This window comes from Pseudopodoces humilis, chromosome 3 (assembly GCF_049639895.1).
Source record: "Pseudopodoces humilis isolate 2021_Gansu_Grassland_sample_001 chromosome 3, ASM4963989v1, whole genome shotgun sequence".
Lineage (NCBI taxonomy): Eukaryota > Metazoa > Chordata > Aves > Passeriformes > Paridae > Pseudopodoces > Pseudopodoces humilis.
Genome location: NC_142202.1, coordinates 17063925 through 17083334, shown reverse-complemented (window position 1 = coordinate 17083334; position 19410 = coordinate 17063925). Strand labels below are relative to the sequence as shown.

Sequence of the window (19410 nt, the reverse complement as noted above, 5' to 3'; positions counted from 1 at the left end):
GGAGCAGAAGTTGCTGCCTTTTAAAGGGGAAAACCAGCATGCTGGAGCTAATGAAATGTTAGATAAGCTGATACTTTAAAAGATTAATGCTTGAACAGCTGAAGGTTTCTAAGATAGATAATTGATACTATATACCCCACAGCCAGCCTGTTGAAATCAGAGGCTGTGACCATAAGGCAATTGCTGCTGCCTTTAGTTTCCCCACCTGAGGAATTGTGTCCTCCTTACAAACTATTTCTTCCTTATGGGCACCTTTTCAGAAAGCAGTAGGACTTACCTAGTAAAAAAACACGAGCCTGCAGGGTGAGGTACTTTCTAAATACCCTTAAGGAATTATTTGCTCTTCTGTTAAATACTGTTCAGTATCATATTATTGCCAAGTAGAGAGAGAGAGAGAAAGGCTAGCTCTCCAGGAAAGGCTTTATTTCAAAAATACTGGTACCAAGATGTTTTTTTTCCTTAAGTATGTCCCTTAGCTTTCAAGGTTAACAATGTGCAACTAACAGATTCAGCCCAATTTTAAATGCAGAAAAACTGCCTTGAATGGATGGTTTAGGAGGGGTTCAGTTTAATACAGAAAGTAGCTGAAAGTTAGTGCAATGTAGAACAGTGATGTGTCTTACTGGTAACATTTCTAATAAAAATCACTATTAAAATACCCAGAGTTAAAGCTTAAGAGCAGACAAAAGTTTAATGGTGGAGTAAACAAGTGTGGAGTAAAAACAAGTAAGTTGTCAAGGACTACAGAAAGTTTCTACATTTAGTCTTCAAAGTACAAAATACAATAAATACATGAGGCTCTGTGTAAAAAGAGGAATCTAAAACTACATTTCTGTTACAGCACATGATATTTTGAATACACATAATTTCTAAGATGCTACAGCTTTTTTAAAAGTTATTGCTTAATGGATTGGTCATGTGGTTGTCATTCTTCAGATGCACTTCAGTTTTTTTAGCTTCTTTTAACATTCTGCTTCCAGCAATAACACTTTAATTTCTCCCATCTGGAAAAACTCTCAGGATAAATTTGGACAAACCCAAGTTGTCTGTTTCATGATGATTCCTTCAATGGCAAATTCAAAAGGTCCTTGTATTTAATGAAAAAAAAAAAAAAAAGTGAAACTCTCCTCTGCCATGTTTTAAGAAATCCGGGTGGGTACTTGAACATAATGGCTTGATTTGACCAAAGGCAGCAGAATTTCATTTGCTTGTAAGCATTATTTCATCTTGTACAATGCCCTCATCCATTTGCTAATGCATCAATCCTTCATTTGTTTTCAAAGCACATTTTTCATAGCTTTCAAATTACATTGTCATTGAAATAAGTCTCATGATACTGGAACCAACACAAAATGGACTTTTTTTTTCTGTAAGTTATCCATGATTAGTACTTCAAGAGTCTGGCTTCTGTATTATTTCATGCCAAGCTTCTTTGTCTAGGTTTAATCCTCGGATACAGCTGAGGGTAAAACAGAAATGAGGTTTAAAATTTTAGTACTTTAAAAGGTTACTTTTTTAAAAAAGAAAAAATAAAGGAACAAAAACCCCTTTCCCTTTGGTGCTAAAATTCTAATGTAATCCATAGCAGCAAAGGCATGGTTATAAAAAACACCCAGGGCACTGACAAATATGAATTTAGCAGTCTTAGGCAGGCTTAAAAAAATACCAACCATGTCAGTACAAAAGGGAGGTACTGTACAGCACATAAGTGAGTACTTTCAGCTTTACCCAGATGGGTGGGCCAGGAAAAGCACGTGGCTTTGTAAGTCAAGAGACCTCTGTGTTCAGTGAACTGTGGGATTGTTCCCTGTTTTATAAATGGGACCAGAAAGGTATTCAAGCCTGGTTTGCTTTCTCACACCTATCAGCTTTTATGGCAGTATAGCTTTGGGCAAGCTGGAAACATCTGTCTGCACAAGGGCCATGGAAGTGGAGGAGCTGTGCTTTAGGGAGTGGAGGGTGGGTGGCCAGTTCCATGAATGACCTGCCAGCAGGAAATTGGTCCCTGCCAGCCTGTGGCCCCTGGGCTGCTCACACGTCCTGGCCACAGAGGCAGGGGTGCAGGGGACAACTGACAGGACACAGCTTGGGACAGCACACAGCAGGGACAGGATGCCTGGGAAGCTGTTGGCTCCCACTTGCAAGGGGATTTAGGGAACAGCTGCTGTTCTGAAAAGTATTTTGGCCACTAGCAGATGAAAATAGGAGGATACACTTCATACAGTTAAGAGAGATGAATCCTCCCTGCTCTAAATGGCAAAGCATCACAGCATTTCCCATCTAAAGCTCTCCTTAAAGCTGCCCTGTTCTCTCCTTAACCAGACTCTGGCTTTCTTCTTTTCCCAGTGACTAAGACAAGGCCAACAACTTCACCACAAGGTCTGTCCCAGCCTGCTGTGATTTCACCATTCTTCAGGGAAGTCAGTCAGTTGCAGTATCGTAACACCTGACAGTGCTCAAAAGACTCCCTTTGACAGTATTCTCTTATTAGCTTAGGGAGCTAGGGAGTCACTAAGAAGGGTAGAGTGCTGATATAGAAAATACAATCCTTTTTTTTATTCAGTACACCTGACTGCAAGAGGATAAAGTAACTATGATAAGAACAAGAATATATTAATCTACCAAATGTTTTCTTTGTTGGTGAACATCATAGACTAGAACTCAGCTGCTATATTAAGAGGCCAGTAACTACTTTGGAGAACCACCACAGGATATTTCAGTGTCAGCACTAGAACAACTGAACAGACACAGGAGTGTCACAGTTAATAAATACTGTATAGTTTCCCCCAAAGATTCTGTTGGGATTGCGTTGTGCTGATAAGGGTTAGTTTTGATTCCCAGTTTAAGATGTGCTGCCTTGTGTTTTGTTTTTTTTTTCTAGAAGCACAGATGTTCCTTGTGTTCTTACACACCTGTGCTCAGAGCACAAGCTTATGAACAAGCACTATGTGCATAATTCACCCTGGGGCAGGCAAAAATCAAACAGCTGCCATTTTAACCTTACTGTGCAGGGCTGATGGCTGCTTTCAATTTAGAAATCTTTACTTTGGAGAGGAAAAAACTGAGCAGGAGTACTATGTTAGGGAGGATTTTTCAGTACACGGTATGTAGGCCTGACCTGGAAAGGATACAGACATGAAAACTGATTTTGCATTAGATAGAGTCGCTCTGCAAAATCTAACCAGTTTAAGAGTAAAGATTATCAGCATGAGGAAGGAGGTTCAGCCTCTTTCAAGCATCATACATCAATCAGCTAAAATTCACAGTGGTTAATCTTGGAGAACCTCTTATCTCCAGCACCAAGGCAGCTAGAACTGCAAAAAAAAAAGCTTAATGGAATTTTTATATATGTGTCCATCTGCCACCGTTTTCTAGCAACTCAGCTGTGAGGAGAAATACAGGGACATAATTGAAAGTATCTTATTTGTACACAGTTGTTTTTAATAAAAGGCAATACAAAAGGTGATGAGAGAAGGAGAGGCCATTCATGTAAGGCCTCAGACATATGGTTAAATGTTACTTAGAAAGCATAGGAGGAAACAAAGATCTGCCTTTACTGAGCAATGTAATCCGTTTCCCAACACTAGGAAAAAAGATAACCTAGATTTTTGTTGTGTTTATCCCCTTGGATCAAAAGGTGCCTTGTATACACAGGGAAGGACTCATGACTCACTCTTCATGTAAGTTTCAGTTCTGAAGGCCCTTTGTGCCAGTACATCACTTTTTTGAAACATGGAAAACTCATTTTGTTCTCAAACAATCATAGAATATCCCGAGTTGGAAGGGACCCCCAAGGAATAATTGAGTCCAGCTCCTGGCCCTACACAGGGCAGCCCCAAAATCACCCCACGTGCCTGAGAACATGCTCAAGAAAATCATATTCACATGTCATATTTGGATAAAAGGGGTTTATTTTCCTCTAAGATGGTGGAACAAGGTTGGTATTAGAGCCTGGTGTGTATTGCAGAATGGTGATGCTATTGTTCTTTTGTGCACCCATTAATCTGTGTTAAGTACCTTAAACAGAGGGTGTTAACTCACTCTGCCAAGGTATTCAACTCCCTAAATAAAGATGGAAAATGTCAACTCCTTCCTCTTGACTCTTAAAGCTGCACCTTGATGGACAAGATCCAATGAGAATACAATGCTGTGTACACTCCACATCCTGGGGTGGGGTTTTTTTGGCTCTGGAAGTAGCCAGGACTCACCCCTAGTAGGTTTCGGGGCACGTAGCCTTCCTTGTCATTCAGCCGTGCCCACCACCATTCGATCTCCTCCTCATCCTCCCGGCGCAGGATTGTCATGCAGTCTCCTTCCTTCATGGACAGCTCATCATCGTTCTGAGCCTCATAATCCCACAGTCCATAAATCACTCCTTTGTTCATGATCCCCATCTTCTCCTGCACTCCTGCAGCATTGAAAACACAGAGCAGCTCGAATGAAAGGAAAATATATAAATAAAAAGGACAACAGGAGGGAAGACTCATTTATTCTTACTGGAAGACAGGCCAGGGAAAGAAAAAAAACAAACCAAAATTTCTACCTTATTGCCTATTCAGAGTTGGTCCTGGAAGAAGTGGCTTTGTGGAACTACTTAGAGCAGACAGATTCCTTCCTTACACATGCTCAGAAAATACAAGGCAAATGGGGAGCGCAACACTGATTGACAAAAGGTTATATTTTTGTGTTCACATTTTCTAGACCTAAGTGATGAGCAAGAAACACTTTCTGTACCCTTAGTGCAACAGTAACATCTTTCTGTCACAGGGAGATAGCAATATCTGCTTGGATTGACCAGCACTGTAATTTTGATGAGTATGGTGTCATTTGCCACCTGGGCCTTTTTATTTCAGAACTTTAAAGCAAGTTGCATCTCAGACCTGAGAGATTTGCCTGCTACTCTGCAGCTGCTTTTGGTTATCTCAGCAGTTCTTCATTACTGTTTCTTTTTTTCTTGTTTTAAACACTGCCTTCAGAAACACAAGTCTGTTAAATTATCTCTGGACCAAGCTGTTTTGGAGTATACAAATGCACCCTGCAAGGCTATTCAGAACTTGCTCATTTTACAGCTGTAGCCAGAGATGATACTTTTCTTTCTGTATACATTCCTCAGCCTCTAAGCAGAAAACTGGAAAAGGCATCTTAGTTTGTACACCAGCTGATTTTCTCTTGAGTAATTATCTTAAAATACTGAATTCTACTGTTGGGGTTTTTTTTGGTTGGTTTTGTATTTTCAGGAGCAGAGAGTACATTGCACACTGTATCACAAAACCTGTCCTTTTCCTTTTTGTCATGTACCTATTACCACCTACATCTGCTAAAGGAAGCATCTGCTCAAATCAAGTTCTTTACTTCTGCACACCAGGTCAGCCCATAACATTAAATTACTTCCAGAGCATGGTAAACTCTGCTCAGAGAAACTCTTCCCTTGTTTTGCACTTCGTGTAAGTAGAGGTTTGGCCAAAGCCGTGCTCTGCAGCCATGTGGAAGGGAAGATTGAGCACCGAGCATCAAAGTAGACAAAGAAGATTGACACAATGCATGTGGTGTCCTAAAGGGGTGTTAATAGTCACACCAGGGTAGTGGGGCACAGAGCCAGCACAGGCATTACACTTCAGAAAGTGAAAACATCCATATTTATGCAGCATCAGACCTGTCACCTAATCAGTGCTAAAGGATGACTGGTTTTACTTAAACCTACCTGTGCCTCTTGCATGACATTGGACATAATTTGCAACAAAAAAAGATTAGGTGAATCAATGAATTACACCAGGGTTTATTAGCTTGATAATGAGTTTAGAGAGCCATGTTTTAATGCAGTTCTGGAAACAGATACACATTCCCAAACTTCTTTTACAGCAGCAGTTTTAGGTAGAGAATAATTTCTGACAGTAACTACAGGCAACCAGAACTAGCCTTAGCAATAAGATTAATTTCTGATGGAACAATATGGAACTTTGATAGCTGAACAGCCAATATATCAAGAGACAGTTTCAGTGGTTTCAATCCGGAGAAACTGGCAATAGGCCAAAGCCTTACAGTCCTTTCAGGACCCATCAGAAAGTATCTCATAACACAAAAAGATCCCAAACTCAACAAAAACCAGAGTATCAAGTGAAATCACCAGATGGCAGGTCATAAAAACCCCACAAACAAAAAGAATGTATTTCTTCATGCTGTATATAATGAGACCATGGACCTCCTTTCCACAAGATCTCATGGGCAGTTTAACTGAATTTAAGAATTAGACAAATTCTTGAAAGAAATCCCTCTAGATGTGTACAACACAAATATACCACCTCTTAATTCATATGTGAGTTAAGACAAGTTTAAAATATTAGGCAAATAGTATTTTTATCTAGTCCTGCAATCTTCATTGTGTATTTAGTGTCAATGACCTCCCTCGGAGTCTGGATACAAAACCAAATGTAATTTTGCTTAGCCTACAAATTTTGATGCCAGTTAAAAAGGCTTCCTCCCTTTATAGAGAAAACTATATATTTGGCACCAAAGACACAGTTTCAAGCTTAGTGAGGACAGCTGGACAGACTGCTTTGAAATCTCCTGGCTGAGCAGCTTAAAGCAACTCAGCTCTCGCCTGTGCCATAAAAGCAGAAAGGCAGTTTTTACAGCTTTTTCTGTTGTGTTACATTGCTGTTACTCTAAACTCTTGCAGAGAGATGACACACCAGCTGGTATGTGCCTAGGGGACATGAGCTACATACAAAACAGAGAAAAGTAATTTAAAACCTCATTACACACAAAACATACAGTAAAGCAATGTAAAACCTCATTGACTAATACTCATCACCCCCTAGAGGGAATTAGTTTTCTCCATTCAAAGATAGTATCTCTGTAGCCTTACTATTTGAATAAAATCTAAATTTAATCTGGGATTTCTTTTTAAATGCAAGTCAAGAAAAAAGTCAGGAAGGTAAAGTCAAATTCAGTGCTTGCTAACATCCATCAAGGTAGGAACTTGGCAATACCTTTTCTGGTTCTAAGGTGCACATTAGTCCTCATTTCAAGACACCAGGTAACAGCTGGAACTGCCTACTGACACATCCATGTCACTTTTGTTTTCATGTAGAAGTTTTTCTTATGTGGCAAGATTCACCTAATTGGTATAATCTGTCAATGCACATGCTTCACTCAACACTTTTAATGCAGGGAAACCTTTTGTTACTCAGATCTCCTGCACAGGGTGAGTATTACAAAGTTAATCTCGACGGAACTCTCTCTCTCTCTGCAATAAAATTCTGTAACAGGAAGCTGACCAAAACCTCTCTCTTTCCAGAAGGAACCTGTGGCACAGGCACCTGAGTGTGCCACTTACCCCTCCTCATGCACAAATGAATTGAGAGGCAGCAGGGGAGCCCCTGGTGTGCTCCAGGACTCGGGGATGACACTCACCATACAAGAACTGGGAGCACTGTGTGTAGCCTTCCTCCATCTCCTCGCACTTGTCCGCGGCCGTCTGCATGTCACTGTAGGTCATGGCAAAGACAGCTGCCCCCGACTCCACCAGGAACTTGCACACCTGCACGTTATTGCAGGATGCTGCACAGTGCAGAGGGGTCCTGCAAGGCAAGGACAAAAGGATGGCACTTCACTCCCATGGGAGAAAAGGGCATCCATGCCTGCAGGACCAGGACCCTGGGCAACCAGCTCCGCCCTCCTGAGGGTTTCCCAGCACAGCACTTAACCCAGCATGTCAAGAGCAATCGCTTTTCACAGGTAACAGGAGGTACTGAGAGCTGCTTGAGCCCTAAAGCTAAGTTTCCATACAGATCTCCAGTTATTCCACCTTTCTACAACCTATTAACATTTTAGGAACATTCATTAAGGCACTAAAAATTAAAAAATTAATCAATATTAAAAACCCACTCAAATCTTTCTGACATCATGCCTCTTACAATTTAGATAATTACTTCAAGATTTGACTTCATGACAAGTGCACATAATTGTGATAACCCCTCAGGTTGAGGGAGCACAAGCATCTTTATTCAGTTTTAGGCCTCGAGCACTTCTGTTATAGGCAGAAATAACAGTAAAATCACTGCCCCCTGCACCAGCCTTCCATAAACAATCTCCCTGGTTATTTGTTAAAAGGATTTGTAACATATTGTCAGCTGCAAGCCTTGTTTGAGGGTTGTGGTTTTCCACTTTGGTTTCAAGTTGGCTGATTATTGGACAAAGAACTGGGGAGAGTTTGCAGGGCTAGATACTGCCCAGAGCACAGGTAAGTTATAGGTTACCTCACAGAGGATATTGGGAATTTCAGCATAAGGCTCATTATAAGCTGTCTTCAATATCTCAAGGAAACAGAGCAATTTCCTGACAACTGTGTCCACCCCTACAGCATTTCTTTTCATAAGGGAATATTGCCATAATTTCCCTATTTTCCCATCTGCACAGGCCCGTGTGATGCCCCACTGAGAACTGCTGTTGCTCCACTTTGGAAAGAAAACTCATTGCCAGCTCCACAGAGGGACATTCTGAGGGACCTGCAGCAGCTCCCAAGTCCTGACTCTTGTGGAAGAACATCCAAAAGCAACCACTCAATGAAACCCTTACCATCCATCGCTGTCTGCAGCATTCACATTCACCCCAAACTGCACCAGGAACTTCACAATTTCCGTGTGCCCTGCACACACAGCATTGTGCAGAGCAGTAATTCCTTCATCATTGGGCATGCTAGGATCTTCCACCTGGCCAGCCAGAAAGGAACCAATCACATTCAGGTGAAACTCCCTGGAATAAACACCTCTTCTCATACAAAAATCAGTTGTCTTATTCTGAAATATGAATTTGTGATGCATTTCTAGGAAGGACATGAGCAAGAAGACTACAACCACTACCAATTTTGCATCAAGACTCATATTTAAGCTTGTAGTCTCCCTTTAACAGTGTGGTTCAGAGAAACAGGATCTTGGTAACTTACTAAAAGTACTTTTAACAAATTTCTAATATATGTCTATTTAACTGTGAGCAAAGTTCACATGGATTTTGCCTATCAAATTATCTGATAACTATGAAGCACTACATAAAAAATCAGAAAAAGGTGTCCTGCAAATTTTATAGTCTTGATCCTAAAAATCCACTGTGGATTTAACACACTTAGAATCAGCCTCTAAATGTGATCACTTAGAACCTGTTAGGATTTATCTCCTTAAGAACAGATCTAGATTCTGCACTAGTCCAGAAAAGCTATGACTACCTGGTTTCAATCAGTATTGAAATTCCTTATCTTACAAATTAGCATTTGTACCTCATAAATTATTCTCTGCACAAGGTCAAACTCCCCCTCCAAAGATGAATCTAGAAGCAATGCCAAGGGATTGAATTTCACTCTCATTCCATGCCCAATCCTGTCGGAGCCAGTCTTACGCAAGTTCGTCCTCTTCCCCTGTGAAGAGGTAACACAAGTTACAGGCACTTTTTCCTGGAAAGAAGATGAATGCAAGACTGCTTCTTTGGGAATGAAAGCAGAAATAATCGACTAGAAAAGTGTTCAACAGGAAATTTATAGTATTTTTTTACCAGTCCCCAAACACATTATGAATACATTAGGTTAAGCATGTTATGAAAGATCTCTGCCTTTATCTCTGGACAAGGTCACTATTCAACTCTCATACAGAAGTTACCTTGATCAAACATCAACAAAGCAACAAAACTACTAAATATCAGGAAAAGATGCAATCTTTCCTTGTTGTTTGGACAATTTTACCATTAACTCTCATAGCTATTAAACCAAGCAGCCCATTCCACAAAGTACACTACTTTAAGTGCTGATGTAAAGTTATTAGCATTTTTGTAAATATAGCAGAGGTTAACAGGAGCCAACAGTGATAGAAAATGGTTTTGGTGAAATATAGAACCAAGTGTAGAATTGCTTTAGATGCTCCCATTGATACTGGGAACCAAGCATTTCTATAGCTGAGCTTGTAGCCATTCCTTTAGGGAACACGCTTGCATTAGCTCAGCGCTCACCCAGCTGCCTGGGCAGCAGCAATAACACTATTCACGAGGGTATGTAAATTTCTGACAGATGTCCAGGCAAAGATGAATAGAACTGACTCATATTCCACAAGAGCAGGCATGTGGAGATAAGATATATAAGTAGAGATTCCCATGAAATTCTCTTCTGCCTGTAGATTTGTACATAATATCAAAAGTAGGGGCTTTTTCAAGAGTGAGCCCGGCAGAACTACCTACGGATTTAAATATGAAATCAGGAAGTTGAGCTGGTTTCTTCTCATCATTGCAGAAATATTACAAAGCCAAGCAGAAATGAGTTCTTATAATTCAGGAAATCCTACCACTCAAGTTTCCTTGTAAAAGGGAGCAAGAACAAAATCTTTAAAGAATGAACACACAAAATGTCTCCAAAACAAATTACAAGGTTAAAAAGCACATTTAAACCTTTGAACTCCTTTGCACTGAAGTGATAGAGGAAAAAAAAACACTTTCATGTATCAGGTTATCAAAACTATCAAAAATCTACTCTTGATAGGTTTTTAAATAAAGCCTTTGAGAAACCAAAATCATTAAGCATTTTTGTTCTACAACAGTGAGATAACATCATACCACACACAGATACAAATTTGCAGAATAAAATGGTAAAAATGCTGCCTCCTCTCAGCCCCAAGAGATTCCATTTTGATGCAACTTGAGAGTAGACTGATGTTAAATCAGAAAGAAAAAATTTCAAAGAAATTCAGGAAACATTCAGTAGAAGTACAAACAACTGATGTCTACAAATGAGTTTTTAAGGCAGAAACTAAACAAGTCTGTTCCTCCATATTTTTCAAGAAAAGCACTTTCAGATAAACAAATGCAATCTAGGATTAAGAAAGTTAGTCCCCAGCTCATATTAGCAATAGTGGGAAATGCTTGTGAAATCTGTATCTCAAGGAAAAAAAAAATAAAAATAAAATCAGCATTAATTTTTCTTGAAGAGAATATGGGTGTAGGCAGATTTCTATAAGGAATATTCTTTACAGCTCTGTAGAGTTTTACTATTTGGGTATTCCGTTTGAAACTTTTCATTATGTCATTAGTTCTAGGGACAAGAGACTTTTCATTACTGTTATGCAGCCTGGAGATAAGAGCATCACACAAATAGAAGAGATACCCAGAGAGTGACTTCTAGACAGTGAGACTGTTCTCCCACATCTGCCTGAGCTCTACAACACAATGCTCAGGGTTTATGGCAGCACTTGAGATGATTTATTGACAGGACACCCCAGTTGTAAGCTCATACTTACAGGAGGCAAGGAAAATTGTCCAGTAACTTCAGGAGGCCTCATATTGAATGAGTCCTCTCCCAAACTCTCTGGTTCCCCTGATGGATAGGGAGGTGGTGGGTATGGAGGATATTCTTCCATGTACACCTCCAGTGGCAGTGGAGCTTCTAGGTTTGGTTCTTCTGTTTTGGGCTGTGTGAGTTCATCGCAGTCTGATACAGCTTCAGGTACAGTGTCCAAAGGCATGGGGGGAACAGCAGCTTCGTTCTGCTCTGCTGCTGTGCTTTCTGTCTCCTCAGCAATAGCTGGTTCTGGCATGGAAGCAGCTGTTTCTTTTTCTGATTCTGTGCTTAGATAAGGATTTGGGATTTCCACTGGGCTTTCAGGACTGGCAGCTGATGCCGTCTGTTTGGAGGGATGCGATGGAGCTGAGATAGTCTCCATTGCAGCCAGAGTGGTTCTCTGATACAACAGCTTCTGAATGTTGGGGCCATTAGGTCCCTCTGGCTCAGTGATAGAGCTGCGTTTCTTCAGTGGTCTGGGGGCATTGGACAGCTTTTTCCGTAGAGCTTCCAGGTCGGCATCGCTCTGGTTGCGGTAGGGGTTGGATAAGAAAGGCAGCAGCTTGGTCGGGCTCAGGGGACGGGGTATCCGCTCTGGTTCGTGGTTCTCATGAGCAGAGGCTGCTGTTTCCATCTCAGGCTCTGGACTGCCTGGCTTGCCCTGGAGGTTGGAGTAGATGTTCTCTGTCTGTGGCAGCTGATTCTGTATCCCAGCTCCCGCCATCACAGGCTTGCCATACACTGTGGAGCAGGTCAGACAGGGGTGGGGAGAAACAAGTTTGATTATTTGATCAACAAGAAAACAACAACAAAGAAATGTGAATCAGGTTGTGTATTCTTTATGCAGGGCAAAGAAGCAGAGTACAAAAAAACTGAACAGAACTAATCTGGTAACCAGATCTACCATTAGTTACCTTGCAAACCCAAGACACGCATTCTACACTTCCTGTTAACACTCTTACACAGCATGGAAGATCCACCTAAGATTCTTACAGCTGCCCTGACCCACTTAATTCCCCTGAAGAACAGCTTCATACCCACAGACCAGGTGGAAAGAACATCTGAGGTTCATCAGATGGAAGAGAGGGAGAGAGCCACATGCTTACCACTTGGGAAGTGTGGTCCTCTGGTCTGCGCCCTCGTCAAAGCACTCTGCACTGCCTGCTGGAAGTTCTTGCCAGGAGTCTGCTGTTGGGTGTACATGCTGTAAATGGAACTCGCAGCCACAGTCTGAGGCTTTCGAAATGGTGGCAGTGAAGTCTCTTTGGATGGCTGAGGAGTAAAAGGTCTCACAGCTGCTGCTGGGGGACTCTCCTGTTTGGAGGAAGGAAGAATTTGATCCTGGCTAGAGGAAGAACCTGCAGGAGGTACTGAAATCCTTTGCTGTATCTGCTGAGAAAGATGAGAAGGCTGCTGTGCTACTGTTTTTTGCTTGTTCGCCATAGCTGCAATAGCCAAAGGCAGCTTCTGCAGGTTTCCATCCAGCTTTGTATCAGCAGGCTGCAGGTGACTGGCTTGACCGAAGTAAGGCAAATTAATCTGTTTTGGTTTAGTGGGAACAGGTGGTGGCACCTTGGTTACATTTTTATTGGTTGTCTGAAAGACAAAACAATTTCATTACGATGAAACAGTAAGACATGATTTAAGCCTTCTGCTATGACCAAAGAGCCTCAAAGTATGACACAGTATCTTATACCTACTACTGCTGTAATAAGGTTTACAACATCATTGGAAACAAGAAGAAACTGCTTGAAACACTTTGTCATTAATGATGTTTGTAAGTACTTTGAGCCTATTCTATTTAATTCTTTCTGTAACAGCTGTGTTTAAAACAGGAGCAATGGCAGGGCACAGTAATTTCTCTAGAGATATCAGACACTCAGTTGACAAGAGGTTCCTCTCCAACAAAGCACTTGTCATCCCCATTTGTAAGCTAGTTCACCCCTACATGATCAAACTGTGCCCTCCAGCCAAAATTAAGCTGGGAAGTTTTGGTGCTATCAAACATCTGAAGGATACTGTTGCATTCAAGAGTGAACCAAGTATGTAGACAATTCTGAAAAAAAACCCAAACATGCAAATGCCTCTTTGTATCTTTGGGGATAAAAATACACACTCGTACAAGTAATATAGCCACAGATTCTCACCACAGTGACTGTAGAGCCTGATTTGGAGATACCAATTGCCATTAAAAGCCTAAGAGATGTCTTCTCTCAGAAGCAGTCATTTAAAAGCTGACCTCAGTACTTTTCAGAGCTTTCTGCCAGCCACATTAGAACAGCTGTGGGTAAGTCCTGGCAGATGGAGAGCATCAGCCCAGGTTCCCTGCATACCTGTGCTTCCCGCAGGAGATCCTCGCTGCTCTGGTTTTTCCTCAGAGTGCCCAGCCCAGCAGACTGGTCCACAGAATCAAACATGGAGAACGGACGCACCTTCTTCTCTTTGTCTCGTAAAAAAGTTTCTCCTTCAGCTGTTGTTGGAGAGAGAGGAGACAACTTTCAAAAGGGATGGCATAATTGTAGGAGTGAGAGTCCTGCTTTGTACAATATTTAGCACAGTGTATGCAGGGAATGCTTTTTGCATCCATCCTACCTCTGCACTAAGGGTCCCTAGGCCTGTCAAATGCTGTATTATGCAAATTTAACAGGGGCATGTAAGGAAGTAGGATCTACTTCATCACCTGAAGAGAGTTGTGGGTTTAGTTCCTTTCTTGTTAAAAACCCTGCAAGACCATAGCAAAGCAATGGCAATATTCTTTAATTTATCTCCTTTTTTTGGTGTGCTTTCAAATGAATTCTCAATTACTTATTGAAACATTTAGAAGAGAGGTATCATCGACTAGATTCTCCAGATTTCAAGATTAGCCAAGACATACCTTGTCCTTCACTTGTCACAATTCCTTTTCCTGAAGTCAAGGCTGATCCTTGATTAATATGATTGTCTGTATTTGAACTACTCCAGTCGGGGGCAGATGGGGAAGGTTTTGCATTGGGGACCACAGAACCTAGGAAAGAATAAGTAGAACAGACTAAGCTAAAATTGTAGTTTTTAATGACTTACTACAAATGGGGTTTTTTTTCTGCAAGAGCCAGGTGTAGCCAATGTAAAAGTATCACACAGAGGTTAACTGCTATAAAACCTATCATTAGAGATTTTCATTTTAAAAAAGAATGCAAATGAAGTTCAAGAACAACTACCAAAAGCAGCAGCAAAGCTCTGTCATAGCACACATTTGTGCTTAAACCATCCAAAAAAAGAAACTTCTCTAGATTGGCTTATTTCCAGTTAGTAGGAAACTTTCATCTGTGCTAAGTTAAAAGTGATACAATGTTAAGTATAAAAAAGATATATTGTGCAAAGAAAAACATGATGCTTTAAAGCATAAAGGGCCTGCCAGGGATATCCAAAACAGGAGAAAATGCATCTGTGTGTTTAATGTGCATATAGGGTCTGCATTAAAGTTGATCCTTGCATTCACTGGAATAGACATCCAGATCTGCAAAAACCACTAAGAAAATGCTTGCAACCTCCTATTAAGTGTTTCACCAAATTCTCTCTACCAAATTCTGAAAAACCTAAGTAATATTAGATTCAAACAGTAATAAGAAGCAGCAGGAGAAAGTTTTATTCTGAAAAGTACCAAAAACTCTCACTAGGAAAGCAGTCCTTTTGTCCAAATGCTAAAAAGTAACAAGTGATATTTTAGTTCAAATAGCTAACCACCACACATTCCTCTAGCAAAAATTCAAGTTTTGTGTGGTCTAGAGCTTAAACTCCACTTCAGTAGTTTTAGGATAAGCAAACCAAATAAAAAGAAGCAATCCTCCATTCTCCAGTAAGGCAAGAGACATTTGGAACTGCTTTTGTGAAATGGTTACTTCAGTGTCTGCCAGAATTGGAGATGAAGGAAAGGAGATAGAAAATAAACAACTATTCTACAAGCTCAGTCTCCATTTCTTGTTTTTGGGAACACCAGTGTTTCTCTTCTCTTCCAGCTGATAAGGGAGTCTTCTCCCAGGATAGCACAGAAGAGATATTTACAATTCTCTAAAAGTTTTTTTAGACTTCTCTTACTGAACTGTCTCTCACAGGAGAAAGCCACAGAGAGAAGCCAACAAATATTCATTAACTCTCCAAGTAGGAGAGGCCAAACCTCATTCATCAGCAAGTCAGTAACTTTACTGCTTTTCTGTGCTACAAGCAACTGCCTCCATTGTAAAATTTGTCATGTTGGTTAAATCTTTACATGGGTTATTTCCAAAATGCACAATCAGAAAACCTGGCACTGCCAGTTTTTAAATCCAGGCAGCAGGTTATGTATACCAGGTATGTACTAAAATTGCCTCTAGAAACTCAAACACACTGTTGAATAGTTTTTAGGAAAACTTTAAATATATAATTACTTTATAGAAAAATCCTCCTGTAGTCCACACACTATAACAACTCAAAGTGCTCACTAATAGATTTACTTAACTTTTAATATTGAATCATAGAACCTCAGTGCTTACAAAATATATTCACTGGTGCAGGAAAAACTACAAGTAGCAAGACTGACATCTCAAATAACACTTTTCTTTAAAAAAAAAACCAAAACATCAAAACAGAGCTGTTAGGTAAGAAAACAAAACATGCCTGGACAAGAAATATTAATTGTAAACTTTACCTGCAGGAGCTTTAGCTTGTGAACTGTTCCCAGCTCTCATATTGGGCAGTGTTTGTGTTTTCAGTGGCCCATCAGGTACCTGCAAAGCTTGTGTCCCATCTGAAAACGCTGGCTTCACCAAAAGCTCTGGTCTGGAAGCAATACGTGGCATAGTAGAGGACTGGATGTAAGGACCTACTGCTGCCACTCGACTTGGAGCAGAAGCCACTGGCTGTGGTAAATTCCCATCTGAAGAAACCTTGGGGGGAAAAAAAGAAGAAAATTTAAAGGATTTTATTCTGCAGTATCTATTTATAGAGTTTGAAACAAAAGTCAAAAAGGATAAAACAAGTAGCAAATGATACTCCAATATCTAAGGTGCTTTTTTGAAAAAGCTAAGAATTATAAAGCTGAGGTAGCAATAGGGGGGGAAAAAAACCTGAAATAAAATTCCACAACAGCATAAGACTTCTTGTCTGTAAAGAGTAAGTAGGTTAACACTAACACACCATGAAAAGGACTTTAATAATACAAGACTTCCACTACATATGGAGAAAGACAACAAGTCTAGCATCTCAACAGCCTTCCCCCCAAGCAAGTTTTTGCTTCAGGCTGTACAGACAAGTCACAGCATTGACATTTTATTTATTAAATAGCCCACACTTACTGGTACATTCTCTTTCTGCTGCAGAGCTGCCTTTTTCTTCCACAGCCGCTCGCGCAGCTCATTAACACGCTTATCCATGACTGCCACCTCCAAGTTGCGCTTGTTCAAACACTCCCTCTGTTGCTGCAGCTTGGCATTCTGCTCCTGGTTCAGTTTGTTCCTCAACTGAATAAATTCACAAAGCAGTGGGGGAGGAGGGGAAAACAACCAAAATAAAAACAAATTCACTTTCAGGATGGAGGACAGGAAATTGTTGGAAAGAGAAAAGCCTTCTAAAAAGTCAAGTCATGTTTTCCCTTCAGAGAAAACTTCGTTAAGTCTCCAAATTTTGCAGAAAGGAAAGATACAGACAGTGTGTGCTCCTTCCTCTGTTTACCTTGAGCCCAGCACGACTAACCCTCCATTCTCCTCAGCATGCAGGCCATCACACAGCCCTGGCAGGAACAGGAGCAATGGGATTTCTTTCCAGCAAGGTGAGGAACAACCCAACCAACTTTTAGCCCAGAAGAGCTGAGGGTCACAGGCTGGCCTCCCATTACCTGCAGCTCCTTGTAGAGGCGGTCGAGCTCAGCTACAGCCGACTGGTTGTCATGGTAACCATCAATCCGGCCGTTCTTCAGCATCTCCAGTTGCCTGGTGAGCTCCTCTACTTTTGACACGGCCAGCACCAGCTCGCGCTGCTTTTGCTGGAACAGGCTGTTCATCTGTTCAATCTCCTCCACTGCAGAGAAGGGCAGAGCACAATAGCTGCCCTGAGAAACAGCCCGGCGTGGGCTGCTTCCAAGGCAGCACTTAAGGAGACAGAGAGCGCCCTGCCGGCCTCCAGAGCAGGGCTGCTCAGCCAAAACCACTGCCCTGTCCCACCAGCTCTTCCTCTGGGCTCACTAGAATAGTTATGGAAATTCAGTCTACTTAGGGCACTGACAGAGAGAGAGAAAGAGAACTGCTTCTTTTTTTTTTTTTTTTAGACTTTCTGAGCTATGGAAACAAACAAAACCACAATGCCAGACTGAATTCATTTGGAGAAACCTAAATTCACTGAATGCTGAATTCAGCAGGAAGACACTACTAAACCACAAGGCATATTTATGATACTTAGAACTCTGAATTTAGGTCATAAGAACTCAGTGACAAAACACTCAAGCTGTCATATTAAACAAAGACTCAGAGGGTTTTTTAGGATCTATTACAAACATCTGTCATCAGCTGCTCCCACTGCTGAAACTGTTCTATTGTAGAATGAAGTTTAAAGAATCAGTAAGAATTCAAGCAAGTACCAAAATCAGACCTGCTGGGGATGGTGCTTGAAAACAGATTCATATGCTCCAAGATCTTGTATTATTCTACCATCCCTCCACACCTTAAAACTTATGTTTATTTTATGCAACAGAACCCAAACAGAAAAGGGATTCTCTGAAAGAAAAACACTTGGCTTTATCTTTCAACCAAAATGCTTCCTACTAAAACAATATATTAATGTTTTCAGTTGAGTCAGGCTGGAAAATAACAAGATCTACACAATAGAGAGGATTAAAAGATAGACAGAAGAATAATATTTATTTCAGACAATGTTGTATCAACATGCTGAACCACAAGCACCCAACCAGTACTATAGCAAGTGAGACCCTGGTCAGATTCACACAATTAAAAAGCAAATATGCAGCCAATTTGGCCATTAATTACCACTTGCATAAAAGGTAACTTGGGTACCAAGCTAAGCTTTGTTATAGTCTAAGAAAAAAACACTCTAAATGTGTAGGGTACTGACATCAAGCAGGAAAAAGTTACTGTGGTGCACAAAGGTATTCAAGTAAGGAAAAAAACAATACTGTAATTAAAGAGAAGACATGCTAGGCTCAAAATACAGGGTGCATTTACAGGATGTTTTAAAATATAGTAAGAAAATATATTTTGTTCTAGGTCAGTCATGAGTTTTCTTGGTAAATACAAGATGCACAACTGTTAAGATTAACATTTCCTGAAATGCAGTAAATAACTCCTCTGAATCGCTAAAATCACTAGAAGTTATTGACTTCCAAGAATTGCATTTCATGAAAAATCCCAGGCTACCTTCCCCAAGCAGCAACTCACCTAATTTCCCATTGCTGAGTCTTTTTTGCTCTACGTGACCTTTCAATGCTCTCACTTTCTTAAGTTTGGCTTCTTGATTCTCAGCAATCTCCTTTAATCGCTTCAGTTTTTCCTGTTCAGCAGCCTGCTGTTGCTGTCGCTGATCTTGCTGCTTCAGGAATTTCAGGCGCTGTTCCTGCAGTCAAGACAAAGATTTTGAAGTCTAAGAAGAATTTCAGCATTTGTGTTCCAAGACATTTGCTAATTTGATTTAATCACTACTCAGCTCTCAAGTTACAAGAACTAAGGACAATTTTCACCCTCTCCACGCTGCTTGTACTTTACATATCTCTATCATATGTCACATTTTAAACACCTAAGTAATACTGGAGAATATTAGACATTCTTTATGCAGAAGGTATTCCATAAATTATTGGTACTTTCTATTACAATTTATACTTTTACTAGATCTGCTAAAACCTCCTTGAGATAGAGGATGGCTGCACACCAAACCTCTGAAAACACACCGGTCTCCTGATAATGATCACCACCATCATCACACAGATAATTCAGGACACTGGAAAACCTTCACAGTGACCTGGCCCTCATTTAAACAACAGATATCACCTAAGTGGAGAGGATCCTTCTGCCTTTCCAAAGAGAGTAAAATAATGTGTTAACAGTTTCTACATACACGTCTAGTTTAGACCTAGAAGAAAC

General features: G+C 40.7%; 1 protein-coding gene across 2 annotated transcripts in view; it reads right to left on the bottom strand.

Annotated features, from left to right (window-relative positions):
• Positions 1 to 665: 665 nt before the first annotated feature.
• Positions 666 to 19410, bottom strand: part of TP53BP2 (tumor protein p53 binding protein 2) — a 53072-nt gene continuing 34327 nt past the window's right edge. For both annotated transcript variants that reach the window (XM_005523304.3, XM_014252854.2), the window contains exons 6-18: positions 18712 to 18886; positions 17160 to 17341; positions 16621 to 16785; positions 15975 to 16212; positions 14187 to 14315; positions 13645 to 13781; positions 12418 to 12907; positions 11271 to 12052; positions 9272 to 9409; positions 8578 to 8711; positions 7414 to 7580; positions 4209 to 4408; positions 666 to 1459 (exon numbers count right to left, since the gene is read on the bottom strand). In XM_005523304.3, the coding sequence (XP_005523361.2) occupies positions 1418 to 1459; positions 4209 to 4408; positions 7414 to 7580; positions 8578 to 8711; positions 9272 to 9409; positions 11271 to 12052; positions 12418 to 12907; positions 13645 to 13781; positions 14187 to 14315; positions 15975 to 16212; positions 16621 to 16785; positions 17160 to 17341; positions 18712 to 18886 (2979 nt within the window). In that variant the 3' untranslated portion in view covers positions 666 to 1417. The remainder of the gene's footprint in view (positions 1460 to 4208; positions 4409 to 7413; positions 7581 to 8577; positions 8712 to 9271; positions 9410 to 11270; positions 12053 to 12417; positions 12908 to 13644; positions 13782 to 14186; positions 14316 to 15974; positions 16213 to 16620; positions 16786 to 17159; positions 17342 to 18711; positions 18887 to 19410) is intronic.